The sequence below is a fragment of the Ranitomeya imitator genome, chromosome 9 (assembly GCF_032444005.1).
Source record: "Ranitomeya imitator isolate aRanImi1 chromosome 9, aRanImi1.pri, whole genome shotgun sequence".
Classification (NCBI taxonomy): Eukaryota; Metazoa; Chordata; class Amphibia; order Anura; family Dendrobatidae; genus Ranitomeya; species Ranitomeya imitator.
The window spans coordinates 89,676,854-89,702,675 of record NC_091290.1 but is presented as its reverse complement, the minus strand read 5'-3'; the positions used below and the strand labels follow the sequence as shown (position 1 = coordinate 89,702,675).

General features: G+C 45.4%; 1 protein-coding gene across 1 annotated transcript in view; it reads right to left on the bottom strand.

The window, feature by feature from the left end:
* KIAA1549L (KIAA1549 like) overlaps window positions 1-25,822 on the bottom strand; it is a 738,873-nt gene that overhangs the window by 172,389 nt on the left and 540,662 nt on the right. Inside the window, exon 16 of the mRNA XM_069739753.1 lies at window positions 22,332-22,464. Coding sequence (XP_069595854.1) covers window positions 22,332-22,464 — 133 coding nt within the window. The remainder of the gene's footprint in view (window positions 1-22,331; window positions 22,465-25,822) is intronic.

Here is a 25,822-nt window from a genome sequence, read left to right as displayed (position 1 = left end):
TTTAAATTATTTTTAACATTACATTTTTTACTATTGATGCCACATAGGCAGCGTCAATAGTAAAAATTTGGGGACACACAGGGTTAAAAGCGGCGGTAACGGAGTGCGTTACCCACGGCATAACGCGGTCCGTAACCGCCGGCATTAATCCTGTGTTAGCGGTGACCGGAGGGGAGTATGCGGGCGACAGGCACTGACTGCAGGGAGTAAGGAGCGGCCATTTTCTTTTGGACTGTGCGCGTCGCTGATTGATCGTGGCAGCCATGACAGGCAGCTGGCGAGACCAATCAGCGAATGAATAACCGTGACAGACAGAAGGACAGACAGACGGAAGTGACCTTTAGACAATTACAGTGGGGCAAAAAAGTATTTAGTCAGTCAGCAATAGTGCAAGTTCCACCACTTAAAAAGATGAGAGGCGTCTGTAATTTACATCATAGGTAGACCTCAACTATGGGAGACAAAGTGAGAAAAAAAAATCCAGAAAATCACATTGTCTGTTTTTTTTATCATTTTTTTTTGCATATTATGATGGAAAATAAGTATTTGGTCAGAAACAAACAATCAAGATTTCTGTCTCTCACAGACCTGTAACTTCTTCTTTAAGAGTCTCCTCTTTCCTCCACTCATTACGTGTAGTAATGGCACCTGTTTAAACTTGTTATCAGTATAAAAAGACACCTGTGCACACCCTCAAACAGTCTGACTCCAAACTCCACTATGGTGAAGACCAAAGAGCTGTCAAAGGACACCAGAAACAAAATTGTAGCCCTGCACCAGGCTGGGAAGACTGAATCTGCAATAGCCAACCAGCTTGGAGTGAAGAAATCAACAGTGGGAGCAATAATTAGAAAATGGAAGACATACAAGACCACTGATAATCTCCCTCGATCTGGGGCTCCACGCAAAATCCCACCCCGTGGGGTCAGAATGATCACAAGAACGGTGAGCAAAAATCCCAGAACCACGCGGGGGGACCTAGTGAATGAACTGCAGAGAGCTGGGACCAATGTAACAAGGCCTACCATAAGTAACACACTACGCCACCATGGACTCAGATCCTGCAGTGCCAGACGTGTCCCACTGCTTAAGCCAGTACATGTCCGGGCCCGTCTGAAGTTTGCTAGAGAGCATTTGGATGATCCAGAGGAGTTTTGGGAGAATGTCCTATGGTCTGATGAAACCAAACTGGAACTGTTTGGTAGAAACACAACTTGTCGTGTTTGGAGGAAAAAGAATACTGAGTTGCATCCATCAAACACCATACCTACTGTAAAGCATGGTGGTGGAAACATCATGCTTTGGGGCTGTTTCTCTGCAAAGGGGCCAGGACGACTGATCCAGGTACATGAAAGAATGAATGGGGCCATGTATCGTGAGATTTTGAGTGCAAACCTCCTTCCATCAGCAAGGGCATTGAAGATGAAACGTGGCTGGGTCTTTCAACATGACAATGATCCAAAGCACACCGCCAGGGCAACGAAGGAGTGGCTTCGTAAGAAGCATTTCAAGGTCCTGGAGTGGCCTAGCCAGTCTCCAGATCTCAACCCTATAGAAAACCTTTGGAGGGAGTTGAAAGTCCGTGTTGCCAAGCGAAAAGCCATAAACATCACTGCTCTAGAGGAGATCTGCATGGAGGAATGGGCCAACATACCAACAACAGTGTGTGGCAACCTTGTGAAGACTTACAGAAAACGTTTGACCTCTGTCATTGCCAACAAAGGATATATTACAAAGTATTGAGATGAAATTTTGTTTCTGACCAAATACTTATTTTCCACCATAATATGCAAATAAAATGTTAAAAAAACAGACAATGTGAATTTCTGGATTTTTTTTTCTCAGTTTGTCTCCCATAGTTGAGGTCTACCTATGATGTAAATTACAGACGCCTCTCATCTTTTTAAGTGGTGGAACTTGCACTATTGCTGACTGACTAAATACTTTTTTGCCCCACTGTATATAGTAGATGTGGAGTACACCACATCAGATGGGCGCGCACCACATATTACTTATATAATGTGGCAAATAATGAGGTGAGGAGGGCTACTATAATGTCTTCTAATGTAATGTCTGATAATTATAATTGCACATTATAATGCGTATCATTCAACATAGAACTCAATTACATTGTGTGCGTCATTATGCTGCTAAGCCTATTTCCCCCCCTCCCTCACACTGAAAATAAATAAAATGTCAGTTCTGCAGATATTAACGATGATGGGGAGGAGTGAATCACTACCTTCATTGATTTTGCATAAAAACGTATAATAAAGACATATTATGGTCACGACAGAAGCTGGTGCCTGAACATATTTCCACATCAACCACTATTACTGCCACTAGGAAGCACACTAACTCTTGCCAGGCTAAACCAGTATTTATTAGTCTGTGTTTTCAATTGCTGGAATTAAAGGGGAATTTCACAATCTTTTAGAATCTCCTGGGTTTCAATGTTAGTTTTGCAACAGCCCACATCAATTATTACACATCATTTAAAGTGCTGTTCTCATTGTATCAGGCAGAGGAATGCTCTGAGCAAGAGCAATATTGGGACCGAACCATAGACCTGGGATAAAGCCAACCAACTAAGGCCTCTGTCACACTTCTGTCTTTTGTCTCATGTCGAAATCCGTCGAGTTTTGAAAAAACAGGATCCTGCAAATTTTTCTGCAGGATCCTGTTTTTCCCATAGACTTGTATTAGCGATGGATTGTGACAGATGGCCATCCGTTTCATCCATCGTGCACTGGATCTGACGGAAGCCTATGGACGCAGGATCCGTCGCTGAGCGTCACACACAGGAATCCACTCTGAGCATGCCCGAAAGGATTTGAAGTCCGGGGGAAAATAGCTCTCTCTCAATAAATAAATATATAAAAAAAATATAAAATTCGGCCAGGAACTCAGTTGACGCATCCGTCATAATACTGGATGCGTCACACACGTTTTCCTCTATTTTCACAACGTCCGTCGACGCGTCATTTCACTGCACTATGACGCACAGTTAACGACGGAAGTGTGAAAGAGGCCTTACATACAATATAGCCCACATAAGCCTCCTTCCACGTCACAGGAAAATTTCTTCAGACAATGCACATAACTGCAATTTTGCATTAGTAGGTCTTGTCCATTACTCTTCCCTTAAAAATATACACTATACTTTTAACATAAATGGAAAAATATGCCAATTCACAAGATTAAGGATTAGCATACACTCACTTGTTCAGTTAGGGAAAAATCTTTGTTAAAGCTAGACAACCAATATAACCATTAAAAACGGTGTCTGATACAGTCCCACATAAAAGTTTAGTACATAAGATAAAAACTTAAAAAGGATTAGGGAAAATATGTGTAAATGCATTAATACCTAACTCAGTGATAAGAGAGGGTGGTTGTTAAAGGAACATACTTTGATTGGGTCCATGTAAACATTGGGTACATAATAGTCAGTATTGGGCCCGCTTTTTAATAAATGGTACTTATTAATAACCTTTATGAGAGCATTTTGAATCGAGTTTCAATCTTTAAATATGGACAGCACACGGATGGTGTCTTTTCACGGACCTACAGACTTGTATTGGCACTTTTCATTTGTGAAACTGGAGAAAAATGTGCAACATAGATGTCTGAACGAGGCCTTATGCTTAGAAATGGCAACTGAAATTCAATGCAGAATGTAAGGTCAGGCACAGGAAGCCTCTATAGAAAATCTCTGCTCACACAACATAATTACCCCTGAATGGGAAAAAACAAGGTAAAACATTTTTAGTTCATCACATAAAAACACATAAAATAAAGATATCAATAAATAGAACTAGGAATACCTGAGAATATAATGAAGCAGACTAACAGGTGATGGATAACCTGAGCAAACAACCTGACGTGCGTTTCACTTCTTCATCAGGAGACGACATGTTTGACTTGGGATTTTCTATAGAAGACTCCTGTGATGTTTTTTTATGGGTTATTTATGTATTGTCTTGTCTACGTATTATTGTAAATAATTTGTATGTCTTTATGTAATAATAAAGAATATATTTTGATAAATTTACATTGATTCATGCTTTTTAAGCTTGTTCATAAGTCTACATGATTGAATATGCTGCTGGCTTATTTTTTTAGATAATAGGTGGATTGTGGGATTTTTTGCAACCTCCCAAGTATCCTGAAGCCTAAGAGAAACTAAAGCAGGTCCATAATTACCATCAGTCCTGTTGGGAAGATAATTCAGTTCTTATGTTAAATGCATTCGCTATAAGTCACAGCATAGGAAAAATAGGATTCAGCTCCATGGACAAGCTTTATTTTGTGGAGCTGGATCCCCTTTTCCTATTCTGCATTTATTGCGTTCAAGCAAAAACGCTTTTCCGTGCTCCGCAACCATATGGGCATTGATGGTGGTGAGCTTGTTTTTCCCTTTTCCTGATTCTTCCTATAAGTCCCAGTAAACCCACCCAACCTAGAACAAGGGGTACTGATGGTGGAGTCATTGCATTGTATGTGGCAGCCATAGATTACACACAAGGCTAGTATTAGGACACTGTGTGGAGCTCCTTCTGCTAGAGGTATCTCTACTCTGGTTGTCCACTGTCTTCCATTTGCAGCTAGCTTCTGGGGACATCTATGAACTGATGAGTCAGTTGAAACTTGAGAATATACATATATCACCTCCTAAAAACATCACAGGAAGCCCTGATAGAAAATCCCTGCTAATACAACTGTCACGGAGTTACCAAGACAGTGTAAAGCAAGAAGACTGAAGTGTCAGATTGCTCCTACTCCTGTTAGAATCTGTTTAGTTTGTGACTCTCCGCCATTTTCTTGTGGAGTTCTGGCTGCTGGTCTTTTTCCTCTGGTGCTTGGTTTGTCTTGGGTCAGGTGTTTGTTTCACTCTTTATTAACCAGCACCTGCCTCCCAGTCCTTGCTGGACAACAGTGTTTATCTGCTTGAGCTCTAGCTTGGTGCTTTGCTTTGTCTTCTGTGTGTGTGTTATTTGTGCAGTGCTGGTACCTCTGGTTGTGCTAGCCTTAGTTTCTGTTTTCTATTGGTTTCTGCAGCCTTCTCTTTGTTTTCTATTAGGAGGTGACCCGTTTTTGTACCCGGTCCTTAGTTCTTTTAGGGAACCCCTTTCCCTTATCTATAGGTCTTCGCTTGAGATTAATCTAGGATCGTCGGTGGGTGTATTCGCAAGGAATGGGTCGCCCACTCCATCGTAGGGTTTCAGCCTAGTCATAGTGCAGGGTCAGTTTTCCCCCTTCTACCTTATCCTGTGTTGCAGATCCGTAACAACTCCAGCGCTGAGAAGAAGCACTCCTCCTTTTTAAATGGTATTTATTCCTTCTGGCAGAACAGGAGTTAATCGGCCATGCTGGAAATCTCTGAGCTAGCAGCTGAGCTCAGACAGCCACTCCTTTCCCCATAATAATCTGGGTTTTGATGCAAATCCTAGTCAGAGCTAGCATTTGCTACATGGCTCCAGAGGGACAGGTGTTCATATGAGGAGTGTTGTAGGAGTTATCTGTGACTGTTGCTTGGTTTGAAAGTGTGATAATTCCCTATCATTCTCTATTTTGGTTAACTCCCCTACCTCCACTCCCCGATGCATTCCTCTCTTATATGTAAGTGAATATTTTGTATACTTGGAGTTAACCCTTGCTTGTTCAGTTGGTGTACTACGGTGCACAGTAGCGCCCCTCTTCCCTGGGAGGGGGGAGAGTACAGACAGAGTGCTGACTCCAGAGATAAGGCAAGAGTGGGAAGGTTAGAAGTATCCCGGGAATAGAGCGAGCTAGGGTGCCCCCTAATGTTAGGGACAGGGAAGGAACCCGTAGTCATGGGTTACCCGACAGCTATGTCGTGACATTTGCCCTGACCGTAACCATTTTTTCTGATCCAGTATGGATCCAATCACAGCTCTGACAGGCCAACTGCAGCAGCTCAGTCTGGAGGTCGCATATTTACACATGGTGGTTTTGCAGCACCCTAGTATATCTAGTGTCGGGACTCTCATCTCCCAGGAAAACTATAGTGGAACCCAAGATACCTTTGCCTGACAGGTTCTCTGCGGGGCATGACAAGTTTGCTGCGTTTTGGGAGGCCTGTAAACTGTACTTCAGGTTATATCCGGTTTCCTCAGGTACAGAGGAGAAACGTGTGAGGATAGTAATCTCGCTCTTCCAGGGGGGACCCCAAGCATGGGCATTTTATCTCCCGTCTGACTCTCAGTCGCTTCAGTCGGTGGAGGTGGAGTTTTTTCTAACACTGGGCCTTCTATATGATGACCCTGATAGTGTCTCCTTAGCTGATTCCACACTGCACCAACTTCAGCAAGGAGAACGGCCAGTGGGGGAGTATTACTCTAATTTTTGTAGGTGGGCCTCGGACACCAAGTGGAATGACCCCACACTCCGTAGTCACTTCTATGAAGAGCCTACAGTAAGGGTGAAAGATGCTTTAGTCCCCCTTGAGGAAGCCAGGTCTCTGGGGATCTGGGTTAATTACCAGTCTTTGCCAGACACATATGGAATCACCTCTGTGTGAAGGAAGTCCGGGATCAAGGGAAGTCAGTACTGGGACAACTGAGGAACCCATACAAGTGGGTGAGGCACCTCAATCTAGTAAACTGCCTGTTGATTAGCAACCCAGGTGTCGTCATCACCTCCGTGGGCAGGACACAATTTTTCCTACCAGCTGTAATCCACCTGGTTGGGTTTAAGGTTGACATCTCTGAATTTCTGGACAGTGGGGGGGGGGGTTTAATTTGATCGACGATAAGTTCGTCCAGGTCCAAGGCCTCAATCCACATACTCTGTCCAGACCCATACCTATAATCGCCATTGACTCCAGCTCCTTGAGACAGGGGCATTTTACTCAAGTCGTCCAAGACTTACGGCTTCAGGTGGGGGCCATGCACTCTGATGTGATAGACATGTGCTAGAGTGTCTGCCCTCACCTGTGATACTAGGACTTCATTAGCTCACTCTGCACAATCCTGTGATAGATTGGACAGGAGGTAGTAAAATGGAGTGTGCATTGTCAAGGATGCTGCTTGGGTACCCGGTTTGCTAGGGTGGAGACCCAGTCTGTGCCGATTTACCTGACAGATTTTGAGGACGTGTTCTCGGAGCAGCTATGCCAAGAACTCGCTCCCCATCGTCCTTATGACTGAACCATAAATCTCGCCCCTGGTGCCAAGCTACCTAAAAGCAGATTCTATAATATCTCTAGTCCAGAGAGGCAGGCCGTGAAGGACTACAAAGCGGAAAGCCTGGCTAAATGTCATATCAGACCATCCTCAGCCCCTGTTGCCGCGGGGTTCTTTTTTGTAAAGAAAAAGGATGGGGGGTTACGCCCATACCTGTATTTCCGGGACCTTAATACGATCACTGTCCGTGATCCTTATCCGCTCCTTCTCATTCTCAACAACTTTAATCAGATTGTAGGGGCAAAATGGTTCTCAAAGATGGACCTCATTCGCAGTAAAGGGTGGGATGAGTGGAAGACAGCGTTCAATACACCAAAAGGACACTATGATAACCTGGTGATGCCTTTTGGGTTGACAAAACGTGCATGCCATCTTTCAATACTTTATAAATGACGTTTTTAGTCACCTGGTTGGTAGGTTCATGGTTATCTATCAGGATGACATATTAATTTATTCAATTAACCTTGAGCCACCTCAGGTACATCAGGCAATCTTACATATACAAAAAGTTTTATGTCAAACCCGAGAAATGCATGTTCTCGGTTGAGGAGAGGATATGTGTTATCGTCCACTGGTTTTCCCATGGATCCAACGAAAGTCCGTGCGGAATTGGATTGGGATCATCAAGGTTTTTAGGTTTCACCACCTACTACCATAAGTTCATAAAAAACCTTTTGGCAGTAACCAAACCTATTATGGATATGAGAAAAAAGGAAACGGACTTCTCCAAGTGGTCCAGTCCCACCAGGGAGGCATTTGATATTCTGAAGAGGTGTTTTTCATCTGCGCCGATCCTTATTTAGTCTGACAACTGTCAGCATTTTATCGTTGAGGTTGATGCATCTGAGGTGGGAGTAGGGGCTGTATTGTTGCAGGGTTCGTCTCCTGCTTATTTTTCTAGAAAACTGTCACCTGCTGAGAAAAATTATGACATTGGTAACAGGGAACTCTTGGCAATCAAATGGACTTTTGAAGAGTGGCGTCATTTTTTTGGAGGGAGTGGTTCATCCGGTTATGGTAATCACGGATCATAAGAATCTGGTATATGTGGAATTGTCGAAATATCTAAGGCCTCGACAGGCAAGGTGGACATTATTCTTTACCAGGTTTAACTTTTTTTTGTCAAATATAGGCAGGGGAACAAAAACATTAAGGCCGATGCTTTATCTCGTTGTTTTCCTGAGGGAGGAAATAAGTGTAAACCGGTACCTATTCTTCAAAAAGGGGTGGTTATGGCGTCTATATGTTCCGATCTGGAAAGAGGGGTTGTTGATGCTCAGGGGGATGTCCCTGCTCCCTGTCCACCTTGTGAACATCAGGATTTGGTAGTGGCCAGACATCCTGGTGATAAAGCCACCGCTGATCTTCTTACTCTGTTTTTTTGTGGCCAGGTGCTCATCAGGATGTCCGGGAGTATATAGCCGCCTGCAGTGTCTGTGCACATTCTAAGACTTCTCATACTCGTCCATCGGGGGCTCTCCAACCATTGGAGATTCCAAGTAGACCTTGAACTCACTTGTCAGTCGATTTTATCACGGATCATTCATGTCAGCAGGGAATACAGCAATTCTGGTGGTGGTAGATAGATTAAGTAAAATGTATAATTTTATCGCTGTACTAGCTTTACTGAATGCCAAATCCTTGGCACAAGTTTTCTTCAGGGAAATAATTAGATTACAAGGGACCCCGACTGATATTGTTTTTGACTAGGAGGTGCAGTTTGTCTCCAAGTTTTCGAGGGCATTTTGCACCCGTCTGGGGATTAATTTGTCATTTTCCTCCGTATTTCAACCGCAGTCTAATGGGCAGACTGAACGGGTTAACCAGAATCTAGAGACGTATCTTAGGTGTTTGGTATCTGAAAATCAGGTGGACTGGGTTACCTATTTACCGTTAGCTGAATTAGCTGTAAATAGTCAGTGTCAGGAATCGATTGGCAAGCCTCCGTTTTTCGGGCATATGGGTTCCATCCTCAGTTTAGTTCATTTAATAGAAATCGCCCTTCTGGATTACCGGAAGAGGAACGGTTTTCTATTACTACCGTATGGCAGAGGGTTACGAATAATTTGAGGAAGATGGGATCCAAATATAAGAGGGAGGCTGATTGGAGACGTTTGGTGGGTTTGGACCTGTCTGTTGGTGACTTGGTGTGGCTTTCATTTAGGAACATTAAGCTGAAATATCCATCTTGGAAACTGGGTCCAAGGTTTATAGGTCCTTGTAAGATTGTAGCCATAGTCAATCCCATAGCATTTGCCTTGCTGTACCACCTACCTTTAGGATCCATAATGTATTTCATCGATCCCTCCTCAAAAAAAGAAGTTGCATCTTCAGTACCATCACCACTACCACAGTATCCTGTCATTGTCAATGGAAACTTGGGAGTTTCAGATAGCGAAGATCTTGGATTCTTGTCTTGTTCGCAGGTCGCATCAGTATCTGGTACATTACAGGGGGTACGGCCCTGAGGAGACGATGTGGGTACCAGCATCCGATGCTCATGCGGCCAGACTGGTCCGGTCTTTTCACGTGGCGCACTCTGATAAGCCTGGTCCTGAGGTTCCTCATAGAAGAGGGAGTACTGTCATGGGGTTATCGCGACAGTGTAGAGCCAAAAGACCTCAGATCTGATTGCTCCTACTCCGAGGCTTAGAAAAAGCACTTCTTCATTTTAATGGTGTTTATTCCTTCTTGTAGAACAAGGGTTAATCGGCCATGTTGGAAATCTCTGAGCTCGCAGCGGAGTTCAGTTAGCAACTCCTTTCTCCGTTATAATCTGGGCTCTGATGCAAATCCTTGTCAGAGCTAGCATTTGCTGCATGGCTTCTGGAGGGAGAGGTATTCAGATGAGTAGGAGTGTTGGAGGAATTATCTGTGACTGTTGCTTGGTTTGTAAGTGTGCTCCTTCTCTATTTTGGTTTATTCCCCTACCTCCACTCCCCGCTGCATTCCTCTGTTATATGTGAGTGAATATTTTGTATACCTGGAGTTTTCTATTTACCCTTATTTATGTTGCCTTGGTATACTACGGTGCACAGTAGCGCCCCTCTTCTCTGGGTGGGGGTAGAGAACAGATGGAGGACTGACTCTGGAGATAAGGCAAGGGTGGATGCCCCGACATCTTCACCTTCAGAAGTATCCCGGGGAATAGAGCGAGCTTGGGTGCCCCTAGTGTTAGGGACATGTAAGGAGCCCCTGGTCCCGGATCACCCGACAGTTGTGTCGTGATAACAATACAGATTAACAGATTATATGATGAGCTAGATCATTTTTACCTTGTGGTAGCCAATAAAGGCTAATTAGGCTGTGTGAACAGGTATTTTCTATAGGGGATTCCAGTTTTTTTTTAATTTATTGTATTGTTTTGTGGGGTTTCTTTTGTCTTTTTATTATTGGAAATCATTTATATGTATTTATGTACTAATAAAGAATATATTTTCATACATTTACAATGATTCATGCTTTTTAGGCTAACTTGTAGGTCTATATAGAAGAAAAGAATGACTTAAAAATATAACAGCTGTTGACTAGTGTCAAACATTTTACCATTCCACGGAACCATTTGTTATTTAGGTTCTGTTCAAACCGGTGTTTTTTATTCTGTATCTCTGATATGTCCTAGGGACAGAGAATTGGAATTCATGTGGCGAATTAATCCATGACAATCCTGGTATCTAGGAGACACTGAGTTGCATGTGCGAACACAGCTTCAGTGCCTAGTGCTGACGTCAGTAAGGTGACCGGAAATCATAGCCGCTGAACTCTGGTCACCTATTGATGTCATATGTTAATAAATGGGTAAAAGAGGATCAGGAGGTTAGTAATAGGGGTGTCAGATGACATTGCAAAGCTGATATCAACCCCAATACTATTACCCCACGTGTCATCACACCAGGGCAAGTGGGAAGTGTAGAGGCTAGGCGCCAAAATTGGTACATATAATGAATGCGCCAATTCTGGGGCAACTGAGAGTTGTTGTTCTTAGTCTGGGAGGGGGCCAATATCCATAGCCCCTTTTTAGGCTATTAATATCAGATCACCCATTGTTAATAACCAGTAAAGGCTATGTAGGCAGATGTAAGCTGATATTAATAGCCTGAGAAGCTCCATGTTTACTACCCCAAATCCCAGACTATAAACATCAGTCCCTCTGCTGTCGACTTTCCCTCAGCTGGTTAAGAAAAATATGGGGGATTCAACATCATTTTTGTCTTTTATTTATTTAATTATTAGCTAAATACATGTACAGTAAGCTACACACGTACTCTGCCTGAAATATAAATATATATATATACATACACACACACACACATCTATATATATAATTGCCTAAGGGTTTTTCCGTCTGTCTGTCTGTCCTGGAAATCCCGCGTCTCTGATTGGTCGAGGCCGCCAGGCCTCGACCAATCAGCGACAGGCACAGTATCGACGTAGAAATCCTGCGTCTCTGATTATCAGCGACAGGCACAGTATCGACGTAGAAATCCTGCGTCTCTGATTGGTCGAGGCCTGGCAGCCTCGACCAATCAGCGACCAGCACAGCGACGATGATGTCATAAAGGACGTAGACATCCCGCGTCTGATTGGTCGAGGCCTAGCGGCCTCGACCAATCAGCAACGGGCACAGTGACGATGATGTCATAATGGTTGCCATGGCGACAATGATGTCATAAAGGTTGCCTCAACCAATCAGCGACGGGCACAGCGACGATTATGTCATAATGGTTACCATGGCGATGATGATGTCATAAAGGTTGCCTCGACCAATCAGCAACGGGCACAGCGACGATGATGTCATAATGGTTGCCATGGCGACGATGATGTCATAAAGGTTGCCTCAACCAATCAGCGACGGGCACAGCGACGATGATGTCATAATGGTTGCCATGGCGATGATGATGTCATAAAGGTTGCCTCAACCAATCAGCAACGGGCACAGCGACGATGATGTCATAATGGTTGCCATGGCGACGATGATGTCATAAAGGTTGCCTCGACCAATCAGCGACGGGCACAGTCTGCCGCGAATTCTGGAATCATCATTGTGGGGACATGCATATTCTAGAATACCCGATGCTAGAATCAGGCCACCATCTAGTGTATATATATATATGTATATATATATATATATATGTGTGTATATATATATATATAGATATATATATATATATATATTATAGTAGGTAGGAGCCCCATGGACAGAGATGTGAGGGGGGAAATGAGAGATGTTAGGGTAAAAATGAGAATAGCGAGGTGCTGCTGCAGTACGAGGCTGTGTATAGAGAAGAGTGAGGCGCTGCAGGTGGAGGCTGTGTATAAGGCCACATTCACACGTTCATTATTTGGTCAGAATTTTACCTCAGTATTTGTGAGCCAAAACCACAAGTGGGAGAAAAATATGGATGTGGTGACGTGTTTCTAATAAACTTTTCCTCTGATTGTTTTGCTCCAAGTTTTAGTTTACAAATACTGAGGTAAAAATACTGACCAAATAACATGTGAACGAGGTCTAAAGGAGAAAAGTGTGGTGCTGCAGAAGAAGTTGGCTGTGTACACGATACGCTTTATTGCAACTTCTCTCGAGATCAAGTGTTTCCTATTGTATATGGAAGAGCAGTGTGAGGTGCTGCCAGAAGAGTGGACTATAAGGCCGGCGTCACACTGGCGTTTTAAACGGCCGAGTGCAATGCGATTAAAAAAAAAAAAAAAAAAATCGCTTTGCGCTCGGACCAATGTTAACATATGGGGCAGCTCCCAGCAGCCGACTTTTTGTCGGATGTTTTCTTCGGTCCGAGACAATCGCAGCATGCTGCGATTGTAACCGATTATCGTATCGGACTCGCCAATGCAAGTCTATGGGTGCGATGAAAAATCGGATTACAAACGGACCACAAGTGTGACTTGCGCAAGACTTCTCCAGGTGACAGGAAATTGCATCAGGCATTGCCAGGAAGCTTAGGCATGCAAATTACACTGGGAGAGATAAAAAAAAAAAAAAAAAAACAGGAACAACGCCTCCACGGATTCCTACAAACATGTCGACGCTAATTAACGTCGAGATGATCATAGTTCTGGTCCAAGAGAGGACTGAACTATGGGACCAGAGAGATGCCCACTATGCCGACTGGGCATGCAAGGAGGCAGCGTGGATAAGAATATGTTGCCAAATGTTCCCAGATTATGCAGACAGATCTCGGGAGGACCAGGAGAGAATTAGTAAGTAAAATAATGTATGAAAGTGTTTTTTTTTTTTGTTTTTTTAATGTGGCAACACACTAAAATGTGCAATATTAATTTATTTTTTGATTTGACAAATGTGTCCTTTTCAGCTAAACAGCTTAAAAGTAATACGGCACATTGTTATGTGTGAATCTTTACACAATATAATTTTTAGACCCATGTATGTTGTCCCCATTACTTTTCTATGCAGTAATTTCCAGATTTAGCACACAAAAAATGTGTTGCTTTTCTTGTTGATGTTTTGCACCTATCTTAGGCAGTATATAGGTGAATGGTTTGGGCGTAAGTAATAATAGATGTTCTTACCCTTACCTCAAAACATCATCATTGTAGTAATTTTCCTTTAAAGTATGTTCTGATGAAGGTCCTTTTTCACCCTGGAATAGTTAATACTTTTGTATTATTTTTCTTAAGCAATTTTTTTTTTTTAGATTGTGTGCAAAGTAAATTCTTTTATGCTCTGAACATACCATATTTGTGTTTTTTACACTTGTGTTTTGTGTTACATTGCAGTGAATGATGTGACAAGGCGTTCGGCGCAGCTGTAGGGATTCATATAGGAGGGAGAGACAGCTGCGGGCCCGGAGTGGTGCGGATGCAACCACCAAGAGGAAATACATCTACTTTGACCGGCTGAATTTCCTAGCTCCGGTGATGGATCTGAGACCGTAAGTGCATTGTTTTATAAAGGTTGTATTTTAGTTTTGTGTGCATTATAAATATTTTTTTTTTTTTATTCAAAATATAGCACGCAGTCAAACCTTACAGAGAGGGAGACAGGTACAGACTTTGAGGTGCAAATTGATCCAGTGGATGATGTTGATGAACAGGCTGGTCCTTCATCATCACTTTCAAGATGCACCCAAGCAGCACCACCACCACCACCGGAATCTGAAAGCCAGGCAGCACATCCCGAGGAACAGGCCATCAGTAGCAGCCCCACCATGCCTCTGGATGCCTCTCCCCAGGCTTCTGGCATCCCATGGCGAGCCCGGCGAAGTAGAGAAGGAGCAGGTTCTGCCTCAAGGAGGCAGGTGGACAGGGGTGTTTTAGATTATTTGGCAACATCTGCTTGTGATGATGGGGAGGAGGCATATGGACGCAGCCTGGCACAGTATCTCAGGGCTATTCCCCGTGAGTACAGGCTGCATACAAGAGGGGCTATACAAATCGTCCTAGATGCCGGTACCCCACCCAATAATCCCAGCACGGTATTTGAATTTTTAGAAGGGTGGCAGCTTTCAAATGCAAATACAGTCGCATGTAAGGCATCAATTGCAAGGTGAATCAGCCTCTCATCCTCCACCCCCTCCTCCTCCTCCTCCTGCACGGATGCCTACACCTCCGCAACAGCCAGCACCACTAATAAATGTGCCTCATCAGGTCCAATATATGGGCTATAGTGCACATGCCCATTATGGCCACTTGAACATACCCAATGTTGTTGGCTGGCCACAACATGGGTATGGGTGACATGGCCATATTGGGGGATACAGTCAGATTGGTCAGCCCTACACTCAGGACAACCCTCAACATTTTATTAATTATCACTACCAAAACCCACAACTGGATCCTGGAAGGATCCAACAGAATCCAGGTCTGTCTGCCACCACACATGGTGACACTGAGGTTGGCCAGTAATCTAGGCAAACAACCCAATCTGGACCACCGCCTTCACCACCCCCGACCTACCATAAGTAGTTTTGAATTTGTGACACAGTGAGTGCCTTATAGTTTTGTTATCCGAATATTTTTGTATGTTTTATATTATTACATTGAAATGTGATTGTAACATTATACCATATGTTTAAAATATGGTTTTATATTTTATTACCAAAAAAACCCAATAATTAAAACAGTTTAATCACAATGACTGCTTGTTAATGTTACGACATGTTATGTAATTTGGTAGCTAAATCTAACAGGAGAGCAGTAGCAAAAGAACAAACACAAAAACATAAAATCAATATAGTTTATAATAGCAAAATCTAACAACACTACAAAGATAATGCATCCTCTTGCCAGGGAGTAGCACCCTGAGGTGACACAAAATAAGTAGGTAACTCAACACGTACTTTTAGTCCAGCAAGGGGACGATGGGGAGGGAGGGTCCTAGGGCATGAAAGGTACCGTCACACTCAGCAACTTTGCAACGAGAACGACAACAATCTGTGACGTTGCAGCGTCCTGGATAGCGATCTCGTTGTGTTTGACACGCAGCAGCGATCTGGATCCCGCTGTTATATCGCTGGTGGGAGCTAGAAGTCCAGAACTTTATTTGGTCGCTAGATCGGCGTGTATCGTCGTGTTTGATATCAAAAGCAACGACGCCAGCAACGTTTTTACATGGAGTGTGAACGATAAGTGAGTCACGTCACTGGATCGCTCCTGCATCGTTCTGGAGTTGCTTTGTTTGACACCTCTACAGCGACCTAAACAGCGACTCTCCAGCGATCTAGTTTAGGTCGGATCGTTGTCTATATCGCTGGAGCGTCGCTTAGTGTAACGGTACCTTAACTATGCTGATTCTAGTAACATCAACATATCGTTATTAGACATACCATAACGTAAGGATAAGCCGCTCCTCTGCAGAAATAGGTTTGTGCATCCTGGTGTCCTGAAACGTGATCCCAGGGCACACAATCTCCAAAAATATATCAAACGTACCAAGGCTCATCCAACAGTATTACAAATAATTGTCAGGATGGCTACGCAGACATGATTATAGATGGTGGAAATGGCCTTTTAGTTATCCTTCGCCTCAAAATTGGATGGACCAACATTCTTCTCCGCCTTCTCGGATCCACAATCACAGGGTATGCCTCCCCAAAACGTCGGGATAAAACACAATTGAAAAGCACCCGCTCAGTGGTGGTTAAATGTCAGTCTATCTGTCATGTTTGTCACAAAGCACAAATAACACAAACCAAGCCTCACACATGTTAGAGAGACAATAAATAGGGGTCTGAATGTTGATTTAAATTTCTTTAAGGCCTAAAAACCGTTATTTGACCATTTTGATAGCCGCCGACATAATATCGCCAGATGGATGTCAAATGGATTTCAAACGGACGCTCACATGCGAGGATATCGCATCCTTACATTACAATCGGATTACAGACAGATCACTGTTTAGGAAACATTTGTGCGATTCTCCTCCGTATAAAACGGACCGATTTTTTAGACGCTGTGTGTGACGCCAGCCTAAAGGATAAAAGCTGTGCTGCAGAAAAATGCTGTGTACAAAGGAGGAGCGTGAGGTGCAGGAGGAATAAGACCCCTTAAGTGTGGCCGTTAAGTCGTATCGACAGTCGTTAAGGAGTTAATATTGTGTTAAAAAAATCCCTTTTGCTTCAACAAAATGGCACCGGTAAACCTGCAAGATGCGACACAAACTGCATAGTAGGATATTCTATATACAGGGGGAGATGACATACAGGTATACACTATATACTGGAAAAGATGACACACAGGTATATACTATATACATGAGGAGATGACATACATACAGGTACATACTATATACACAGGGGAGATGGCACAGGTATACTATATACAGGAGGAGATGACATACAGGTATATACTATATACAGGAGGAGATGGCATACAGGTATATAAAATACTAGATTGTGGCCCGATTCTAACGCATCGGGTATTCTAGAATATGCATGTCCCCGTAGTATATGGACAATGATGATTCCAGAATTCGCGGCAGACTGCAACCTTTATGACATCATCGTCGCCATGGCAACCATTATGACATAATCGTCGCTGTGCCCGTTGCTGATTGGTCGAGGCCGCAATCAGAGACGCGGGATGTCTACGTCCTTTATGACATCATCGTCGCTGTGCCCGTCGCTGATTGGTCGAGGCCTGGCGGCCTCGACCAATCAGAGACGTAGGATTTTCAGGACAGACAGAAAGACAGACAGACAGACAGAAAGACAGACAGAAAGACAGACAGAAAAACCCTTAGGCAATTATATATATAGATACAGGAGGAGATGACATGCAGGTATCTATAATATAACGCTAGGAGTGTCACTCTGTCCCACCACTTTATAGACTGCGCAAGCGCAAACGCCTGCGCAGTCTGGACCCCACAGAGTGACGCAGCCCAGAGGAGATCGCGGTATGTGTAAGCACTGAACGCATACCGCGATCTCCGACGGAGAAGCAGGGACGTGCCAGGAGGGTGAGTATGCTATATTCACCTGCCCCCTGTTCCACCGCTGCGAGCCGCCGTCTTCCGCATTCTCTGCCTGTGACGGTCAGGTCAGAGGGCATGATGACGCGATTAGTGCACGCCAGTGCCGCCCTCTGACTGAATAGTCACATCCGGAGCACCCGGAATAAGGAGCGGCGTGGCGCGCTACGGTGGAATGGGGGATAGGTGAATATAGCAAGTGCCGGGAGCCTGAGCCAGCAGCGATACCGGCACCTGACCCCCATAGTGCGCCGGTGTCCCCGCCTGCTCAGGCCCCCGGCACTCGGCACCCAGCGATGATAGGAGAGTATTTTTTTTTTATAGCGCAACAGCATACAGGGCATATAATACTATGGAGCATCTTATGGGGGCCATCAACTTTCATGGAGCAGCATACGGGGCACATACTATGGAGCATTTTATGGGGGCCATCAACCTCTATGGAGCAGCATACTAGCCATATACTATGGAGCATCTTATGTGGGCCATCAACCTCTAAGGAGCAGCATACTGACCATATACTATGGAGCATCTTATGGGGGCCATCAACCTTTATGGAGCAGCGTACAGGGCATATTGATGGGAGCAGCACATTACAGAATGGGGGCGCAGGACGGGAGCACATGACAGAACGGGGGCGCGGGGTGGGAGGAGCACATGACAGAACCAGAGCGCAGGATGGGAGCAGCACATGGCAGAACGGGGGTGCAGGATGGGAGCAGCACATGACAAAAAGGAGGCGCAGGATGGGAGCAGCACATGACAGAATGGGGGCAGGATGGGAGCAGCACATAATGGATCAGGGGCACAGGATGGGAGCAGCAAATGACAGAACGGGGACGCAGGATGGGAGCAGCACATGACAGAATGGGAGCAGCACATGACAGGATGGGGGCCTCAGGATGGAAGCATATGACAGGATTGGGGTGCAGGATGAGAGCAGCACATGACAAAATGAGGGTGCAGGATGGGAGCAGCACATGACAGAATGGGGGCGCAAGATGGGAGCTGCAAATGACAGGATGGGGCACAGGATGAGAGCAGCACATGACAGGATGGGGGTGCAGGATGGGAGCAGCTCATTACAGAATCGGGCGTAGGATGGGAGCAGCACATGACAGGATGGGAGCAGCACATGACAGGATGGGGGTGCAGGATGGGAGCAGCACATGACAGGATGGGAGTGCGGCGCCCCAGGGTCCTGTCGTCGCAGAGGTATTGCTTTCCTCTTGGGGAGAGTGATGCTACGTTTGGAAGCAAAGAAGGATAACTGCATCAAGGTATCACAAACGTGCAACACATTTCACACTCCAGGCCACCAGGGAGAGCTCCTGACTCTATTTATTAGGTCACTCCCCATATATATATATATATACTAGATTGTGGCCCGATTCTAACGCATCGGGTATTCTAGAATATGCATGTCCCCGTAGTATATGGACAATGATGATTCCAGAATTCGCGGCAGACTGTGCCCGTCGCTGATTGGTCGAGGCAACCTTTATGACATCATTGTCGCCATGGCAACCATTATGACATCTACGTCGATACTGTGCCCGTCGCTGAATCAGAAACGTGGGATTTCTACGTCCTTTATGACATCATCGTCGCTGTGCCCGTCGTTGATTGGTCGAGGCCTGGCGGCCTCGACCAATCAGAGACGCGGGATTTCCAGGACAGACAGACAGACAGACGGAAAAACCCTTAGACAATTATATATATATATAGATATAACTGGTAGTCTGTAGGAAAAGGTAGAACGTTCCAGACCAGAGTCTGAGGAGGATGGAAGGTTAAAGGAGCTGTGCATGCCCTCAGAGCTGCAGCTCCCAGAAAGAGACATTGAAAGGCAGAACTGTATTGCAGCGAGCGTGAAGGGAGTCGCAGCAAAGGAGAGGATACTAGAAGGGGACCAGCCCTGCTCAAGCTGTCTCCTTCTGAGGCGTAACATCCCGGTAGCCGGAATACCGAGGGAGTAAGGACCTTTATACTTTGCTCCAGAGACCGGCAGGACAGCTAATTGCAATTTACCTGTCCGCACTTACACCCAGGAGACACAGTGACAACTACAGAGCCGGGTTATCTAAGAGACCCTATAAACAGGCTCAAGTCACCAGTCATTCGGGTTTTGTCCTATCCTATATGGGGGACAGAGAGAGTGAAACATCGCATCTGTGAGACAAAGGAAGGCTACTGATTTCCACCTGGATAAGGGAACTCTGGACTTGCCCCCAAACCGGCCGGACTTTGCCTGCCCTGTAATCTGGTGCCCTGGACTGTGGATGCTGAAGTCTTCAGTAAAGTTAAAGAGACAGCAACCCTGTGTCCTCGTTCTTCACTGGGCCATTCATCATTCACCATCTACACACCGGGAAGCCTTGGGGATACACTTCACCTGTGGGAAGGTATACCATCTAGCTGCCATAACATCACCCCAGTGGACCCCTTAAAGCAGCGTCGGTCACCCTGACCGAATACCACAGGTGGCGTCACGAACATTCCCCTTAAAGACCTTTCCCTTTTACACGGACGTCCCAGGGCCACGGACCGGGTCAGCCACCGTGACATCCCCCTGTGAACTGAAGGACCCGGTACCGAGTACCCCACCGCCCCATGGGGGCGATCCAGGAACAGCACATTACAGGATGGGGGTGCAGGATGGGAGCAGCACATGAAAGAATGGGAGCGCAGGCTGGGAGCAGCACATGACAGAATGGGGGCACAGGAAGGGAGCAGCACATGACAGGATGGGAGCAGCACATGACAGGATTGGGGTGCAGGATGGGAGCAGCACATGATAGCATGGGGGTGCAGGATGAGGAGCTTCACATGACAGGAAGGGGCGCAGGATGGGAGCAGCACATGACAGCATGGGGTGCAGGATGAGGAGCACCACATGACAGGATGGGGGCGCAGGATGGGAGCAGCATATGACAGCATGGGGGTGCAGGATGAGGAGCACCACATGAAAGGATTGGGGTGCAGGATGGAGCACATGACAGGATGAGGGCTCAGGAACAGAGTAGCACATGACAAGATGGAGGCGCACAAAACAACATGGGGGCTGCACATGACAGGATGGGGGCGAAAGATGGTAGCAGCACATGACAAGATTAGGGCACAGGATGGAAGCACCACATACCAGGATGGAGACCATATACCAATCTAAATGCTCGCCACCCGGGCATAGAACGGGTTCAATAGCTAGTATACTATATACAGGGGAGATGACATACAAGTATATACTATATACAGCAAATGACATACAGGTGTATATTATATACAGGGGAGATGGCATACAGGTATATACTATACACAGAAGGAGATGACATACAGCAATATACTATATACAGGGGAGATGACATACAGGTATACACTATATACAGGAGATGACATACAGGTATATACTATATTTAGGGCAGATGACATACAAGTATATACTGAGGGGAAAATTAGAGATGTGAGGTGAAAATGAGAGGTGTGAGGTGAAAATGAAGAGGTGTGAGTGCAAAATGAGAGGAGTGAGGGAAAATAGTGGAGTGATCGGAAAATGACAGATGTGAGTTCAAAATGACAGGTATTAGGGGGAAAAAATGAAAAGTGAGGGGAAAATAAGAGGTGTGAGGGGGTAAAGAGAGGAGTGAGCGGAAAAAGAGAGGTGTCAGGGGAAAAAGAGAGGTGTCAGGGGGAAAAAAGGAGGAGTGAGGAGGAAAATGAGACATGTGAGGGGGGAAAATGAGAGGAGTGAGGGGAAAATGAGAGATATGAGGGTGAAAATGAGAGGAGTGAGGGGAAAATGAGAGATATGAGGGTGAAAATGAGAGGTGCTATAACTACCCACAGTTAGTTACTATGCCCGGGCTATCTATCTAATTATAAGATTGTTTTATTAGTTTGTAAACTTGCTTGAAATGACAGAGAATTACTGCATGTAAAAGCTGATCTTAAAAATGTATTCCATATGCATTGCATACACATGTCAGATGGGTGTCATATGGATGCTAGGTGAGAAAAATCGCACTGTACTCGCATTACATGATACTAGTCCTACTTTTCAGGAACAACATCGGACCGATTTTATTCATGCTGATGAGTGTGAGCCCTTATAGGAAAAAAAACAGACTTTTTCTTTACCTCTATTATACAGGTGACATAGAAATGCATTGCTATAAACATGGACATGTATAATCTGCATCTGGGTTCACTGCCTGAAATACAGATCAAGATGACCAAATTCTCCTATGTTTATCATTGTGCGTTGTAGCTCATAGATAGAGCTGGAGACTGGAGTCTGAGTAATGGGGAGATCCAATCACAGGTGTGAATATTATAATTGAACTTACCTACTGAGCACAGAGATGCAACCCCGCCCCCAAAAGAGGAGGTGCTATGGAGCGATGAACACTTTGGAGAAAGGTTAGTATTAGAAGCCGTGACAAAGCCTTGACATGGCAGGACTCAGCCATCAAATTGGGACAGTCCCACTGAATCTGGGACGATTGGGAGCTATGCTGTAGCCATGGAGACACATGTTTGTATAGGAGCTGTAGTCATAAAAAATGTAGCATCTTTTAAATGAATATTATTTGCAAAATGTGCTAACGTTTTAGTTTAGAAATGTAACATACAAAACAACATACTTAATGAAAAGAAGAAATCCGTAGGAGTAAACTCACATCATAACCACTGTTCCTTATTCCACGTCTAGGTCTTTCTCGGGTCACAAGTAGATCCATTTCTGTTTCGCCTGGGCTTGGGCTATTAAGAGACTGTCGACTTCTATATGGATGGTTCTTCAGGGCAGTTTGCCTGTATAAAATATGGTAAACTATGTCACACAAGAACAAGTGCACATACAGTGTTCATAGAAAGAGTCCGATAATGGAAAGTTTTTCAGAGCAGACTATAGCAGTCAAACACCATCTGCCATTCCACTCCCACCGTCATTGGAACTGCAGCTTAGGGCAGTCCCACACGTCCAGATAATTCCGGTAGCGGAAAAAAATCGGTACCGGAATTATCCGTGTCCGTGCGCCCTACGTTTCTGTGGTACATCAGAAGTGTGCCGCCCGTGTGCCCACTGGGTACCACACGCACGGTGCTGGGTACCACACGTACCAGCATCTGGTGCTGAAGCCGCGATTCATATGTTCCCTGCAGCAAACGCTGCTGCAGGGAACATATGAATATCAGTGTTTAAAATGCAGATCCAGGTCCCCCCTCTCCCCCCCCCCGCTGTGATTAAAATACTCACCTAGCTTCCGGATCCCTCGCTGTAGCGTCCTCTCCTGGCCGCACCATGTACTGTATGCGATCACGTGGGGCCTGCCGATTACAGTACTGAATATGCAGCTCCGCCCCTTTGGGAGGCGGAGCCGCATATTCATGATTGTAATCGGCGGCCCCACGTGACCGCATACAGGAGACGCTGCAGCCAGGAGAGGACGCTACAGCGAGGGATCCGGAAGCTAGGTGAGTATTTTAATCACAGCGGGGAGGGGGGGGGGGGGCGCACAGGGGGTGGGAGGGGGGGGAACCTGGATCTGCATTTTAAACACTAATATTCATATGTTCCCTGCAGCAGCGTTTGCTGCAGGGAACATATGAATCGCGGCTTCAGCACCAGTGGGGGGGACAGCGCTTAATGTAGCGCTGTCTCCTGCACGGCTCACGGACTGCACACGGACAATGTCCGTGTGCGGTACATGTTTTACACGGACCCATTGACTTTAATGGGTCCGTGTAATACGTGCGCTCCCACGAACACTGACATGTCTCCGTGCTTGGCACACGGAGACACGGTCCGCAAAAAATCAATGACATCTGAAAAGATGCATTGATTTTTTTGTGTCTACTTGTGTCAGTGGCTCCGGTACGTGAGGAAACTGTCACCTCACGTACCGGAGCCACTGACGTGTGAAACTAGCCTTAGGCTGGTTTCACCATATGATTGAGATTTGTTTGCCTTCTCCACCAGAGGCTTCTATTTAAAGACCAGAAAAACAGTGTTCAGACTGAAACTTAAAGTAGCCATTGAGTATAATGAAGCAGCAGAGTGCACTCTTGTGTCCAGCATAAAAGACAGTAACTGCCAAAAACAGGTCAAACTTGGTCTAAATTGCAGCCTTTGGACTCATTTTGCCTTATTTTACACAATGGCTCCATCAGCGTTGTGTCTGAATCCTGTCTTTATGGGCTTCAGACAGAAGTTCCTGAAGGAGTCTCAAATGTAGTGAGAAACTAGCCTAACATACATTGAAAGTATGCACGTGATGGGAATCCCCCTGTACCTGTGTGTCCTTCCAGGCATTGGCACTGTGAATCACAAAAATACAGCATCCATCTACAAGGACACAAGGAGTAAGATTTCCTTTATTCCAGTATATATTTTACATTGGCTGGAAGTGGCTACATCCGTGTATGGCTCCAATACACTATATTCTCCTGTACATGTTCAGTCACCAAGCTCTTGTATGATCGGGGTGTGCTTTATGCTTTTAAATGGCCTCATTGCAATTTCTGAACAGCGGCACATTGTTTTCTCTCTATGTGAGTATGTTCATTCTTATTGGCAGGTTAATTAGCAATATTTCACTCCACAATGGCAGCTGTATAACTCCCAGCTCTATGCACCTTTAGTCAAAGAAACTGAAATCTTGACAATGGAAAAGGGGAACACACAGAGAATAATCCATTAGTATATGGATGTCACGATGTGACTGTCCTAGCGTGACCCGACCCGACGAGTGGTTGGTCACAAAATGGCTAAACACACAATGGTACACCAGGGACACTTTAACAATGGTGGGCCCTGTTGGTAGGAAACGGAGAATGGACACCTCCTGCGCTCACCTGAGGATGAGCCCTGATCTTACTACCGTCCTTATATGGGTTCTTTCAACCCGTCGCCGACCAGGATACCTAGTCCCTCACTTGTAGGGAACTGGCAGGTGAGAGCACTGGTCCCACCGCTGCACTAATACAACACAAGGTAAAGTAAGACAAACACCAGGGGAAAAGGAAACACAAAACAACACTGAGCTTTGTCCACTGCAATGCACTGCACGGCAGAGTAAGGGACCAAATGGCAGAATTCAACAGAAGCACCACTGAACCCAGCAAGCTCTTTCTCCAACTTGGTTGATCTCCAGAAGGACCTGTATAACCAAAAGTCAGCTGATGCATCAGGTGACCTTATGAAGGATGGTGGGAGTGGTCACCACCCACATCAACTGACCCAGCAGCAACGCAATGCAATAACACCAGCGGCCATCGGGGGGAAAACTGTATTAACCCCAAATGACCAGAAAGGAAAAGAGGCTTTAATCAGAGGGAAACCAGATCTGCCACAGATCCAAACATGGATCGTGACAATGGATCTGGATTTCTGCTTCCATTACCTTATGTCCATTCAGATGTTAAGCAAATATAGCTCCATGTCAGAAATTAGCCCATCAGAGAAATGTCAACACATTTAATCCTATCCAGTGCCAATGGATTGATCTACTGTTTGGCTTCATGGTCTTACTCCCACCAGTGTATTGTCCCCATCGTACACAGTGTCATCCTCTTATAAAACGAGAACAAGTCTTTGCCTCTGACAAGCCGACACTCATCTCCTGCCGATGCCTTCATTCTCATCATTAGCAGGGCTACTCTGAGCCCAAGCCACACTCCTAACATACACAGAGTATTCGCTCCCAATAACTCTCATTATTCCTGTCACATGTAACTGTAGAAAGCTGAACCAAGATAACGATCCCATTTGCGTGGCTGGGCCGGAACTGTCAGGGCTGTCACCATTGTTTCAGGGGGAAGAGATTTCTGATCTGAGCAGTTCATGGCACCTGACTGATGGGGCGTCTGGCATAAATAGCAGTCTGAGCGGGAAGATGGGACACTTGGCGGGGAACGAGCTTGTGAGCAGTGAGACGGTTGATTCCCTCTCGACAGACCCAAGCCAGCTAGCTGTGACTGCGCACCCGGCTAGTAAGACTGCTGATACAGACTACCCTGAGCCTAGTGAGACATCCGCACTAGGGAAGTGACCAAGAAGGAGTGCATACCTTGGCTCCGCTCACCACCGGTGAAGGCACCGCTTAGTCCCATCCTCGCGGTGCCTGCCAAGGACCGACCCGTGCCTGTGTCCGCTGGACTGTGTGCTTCT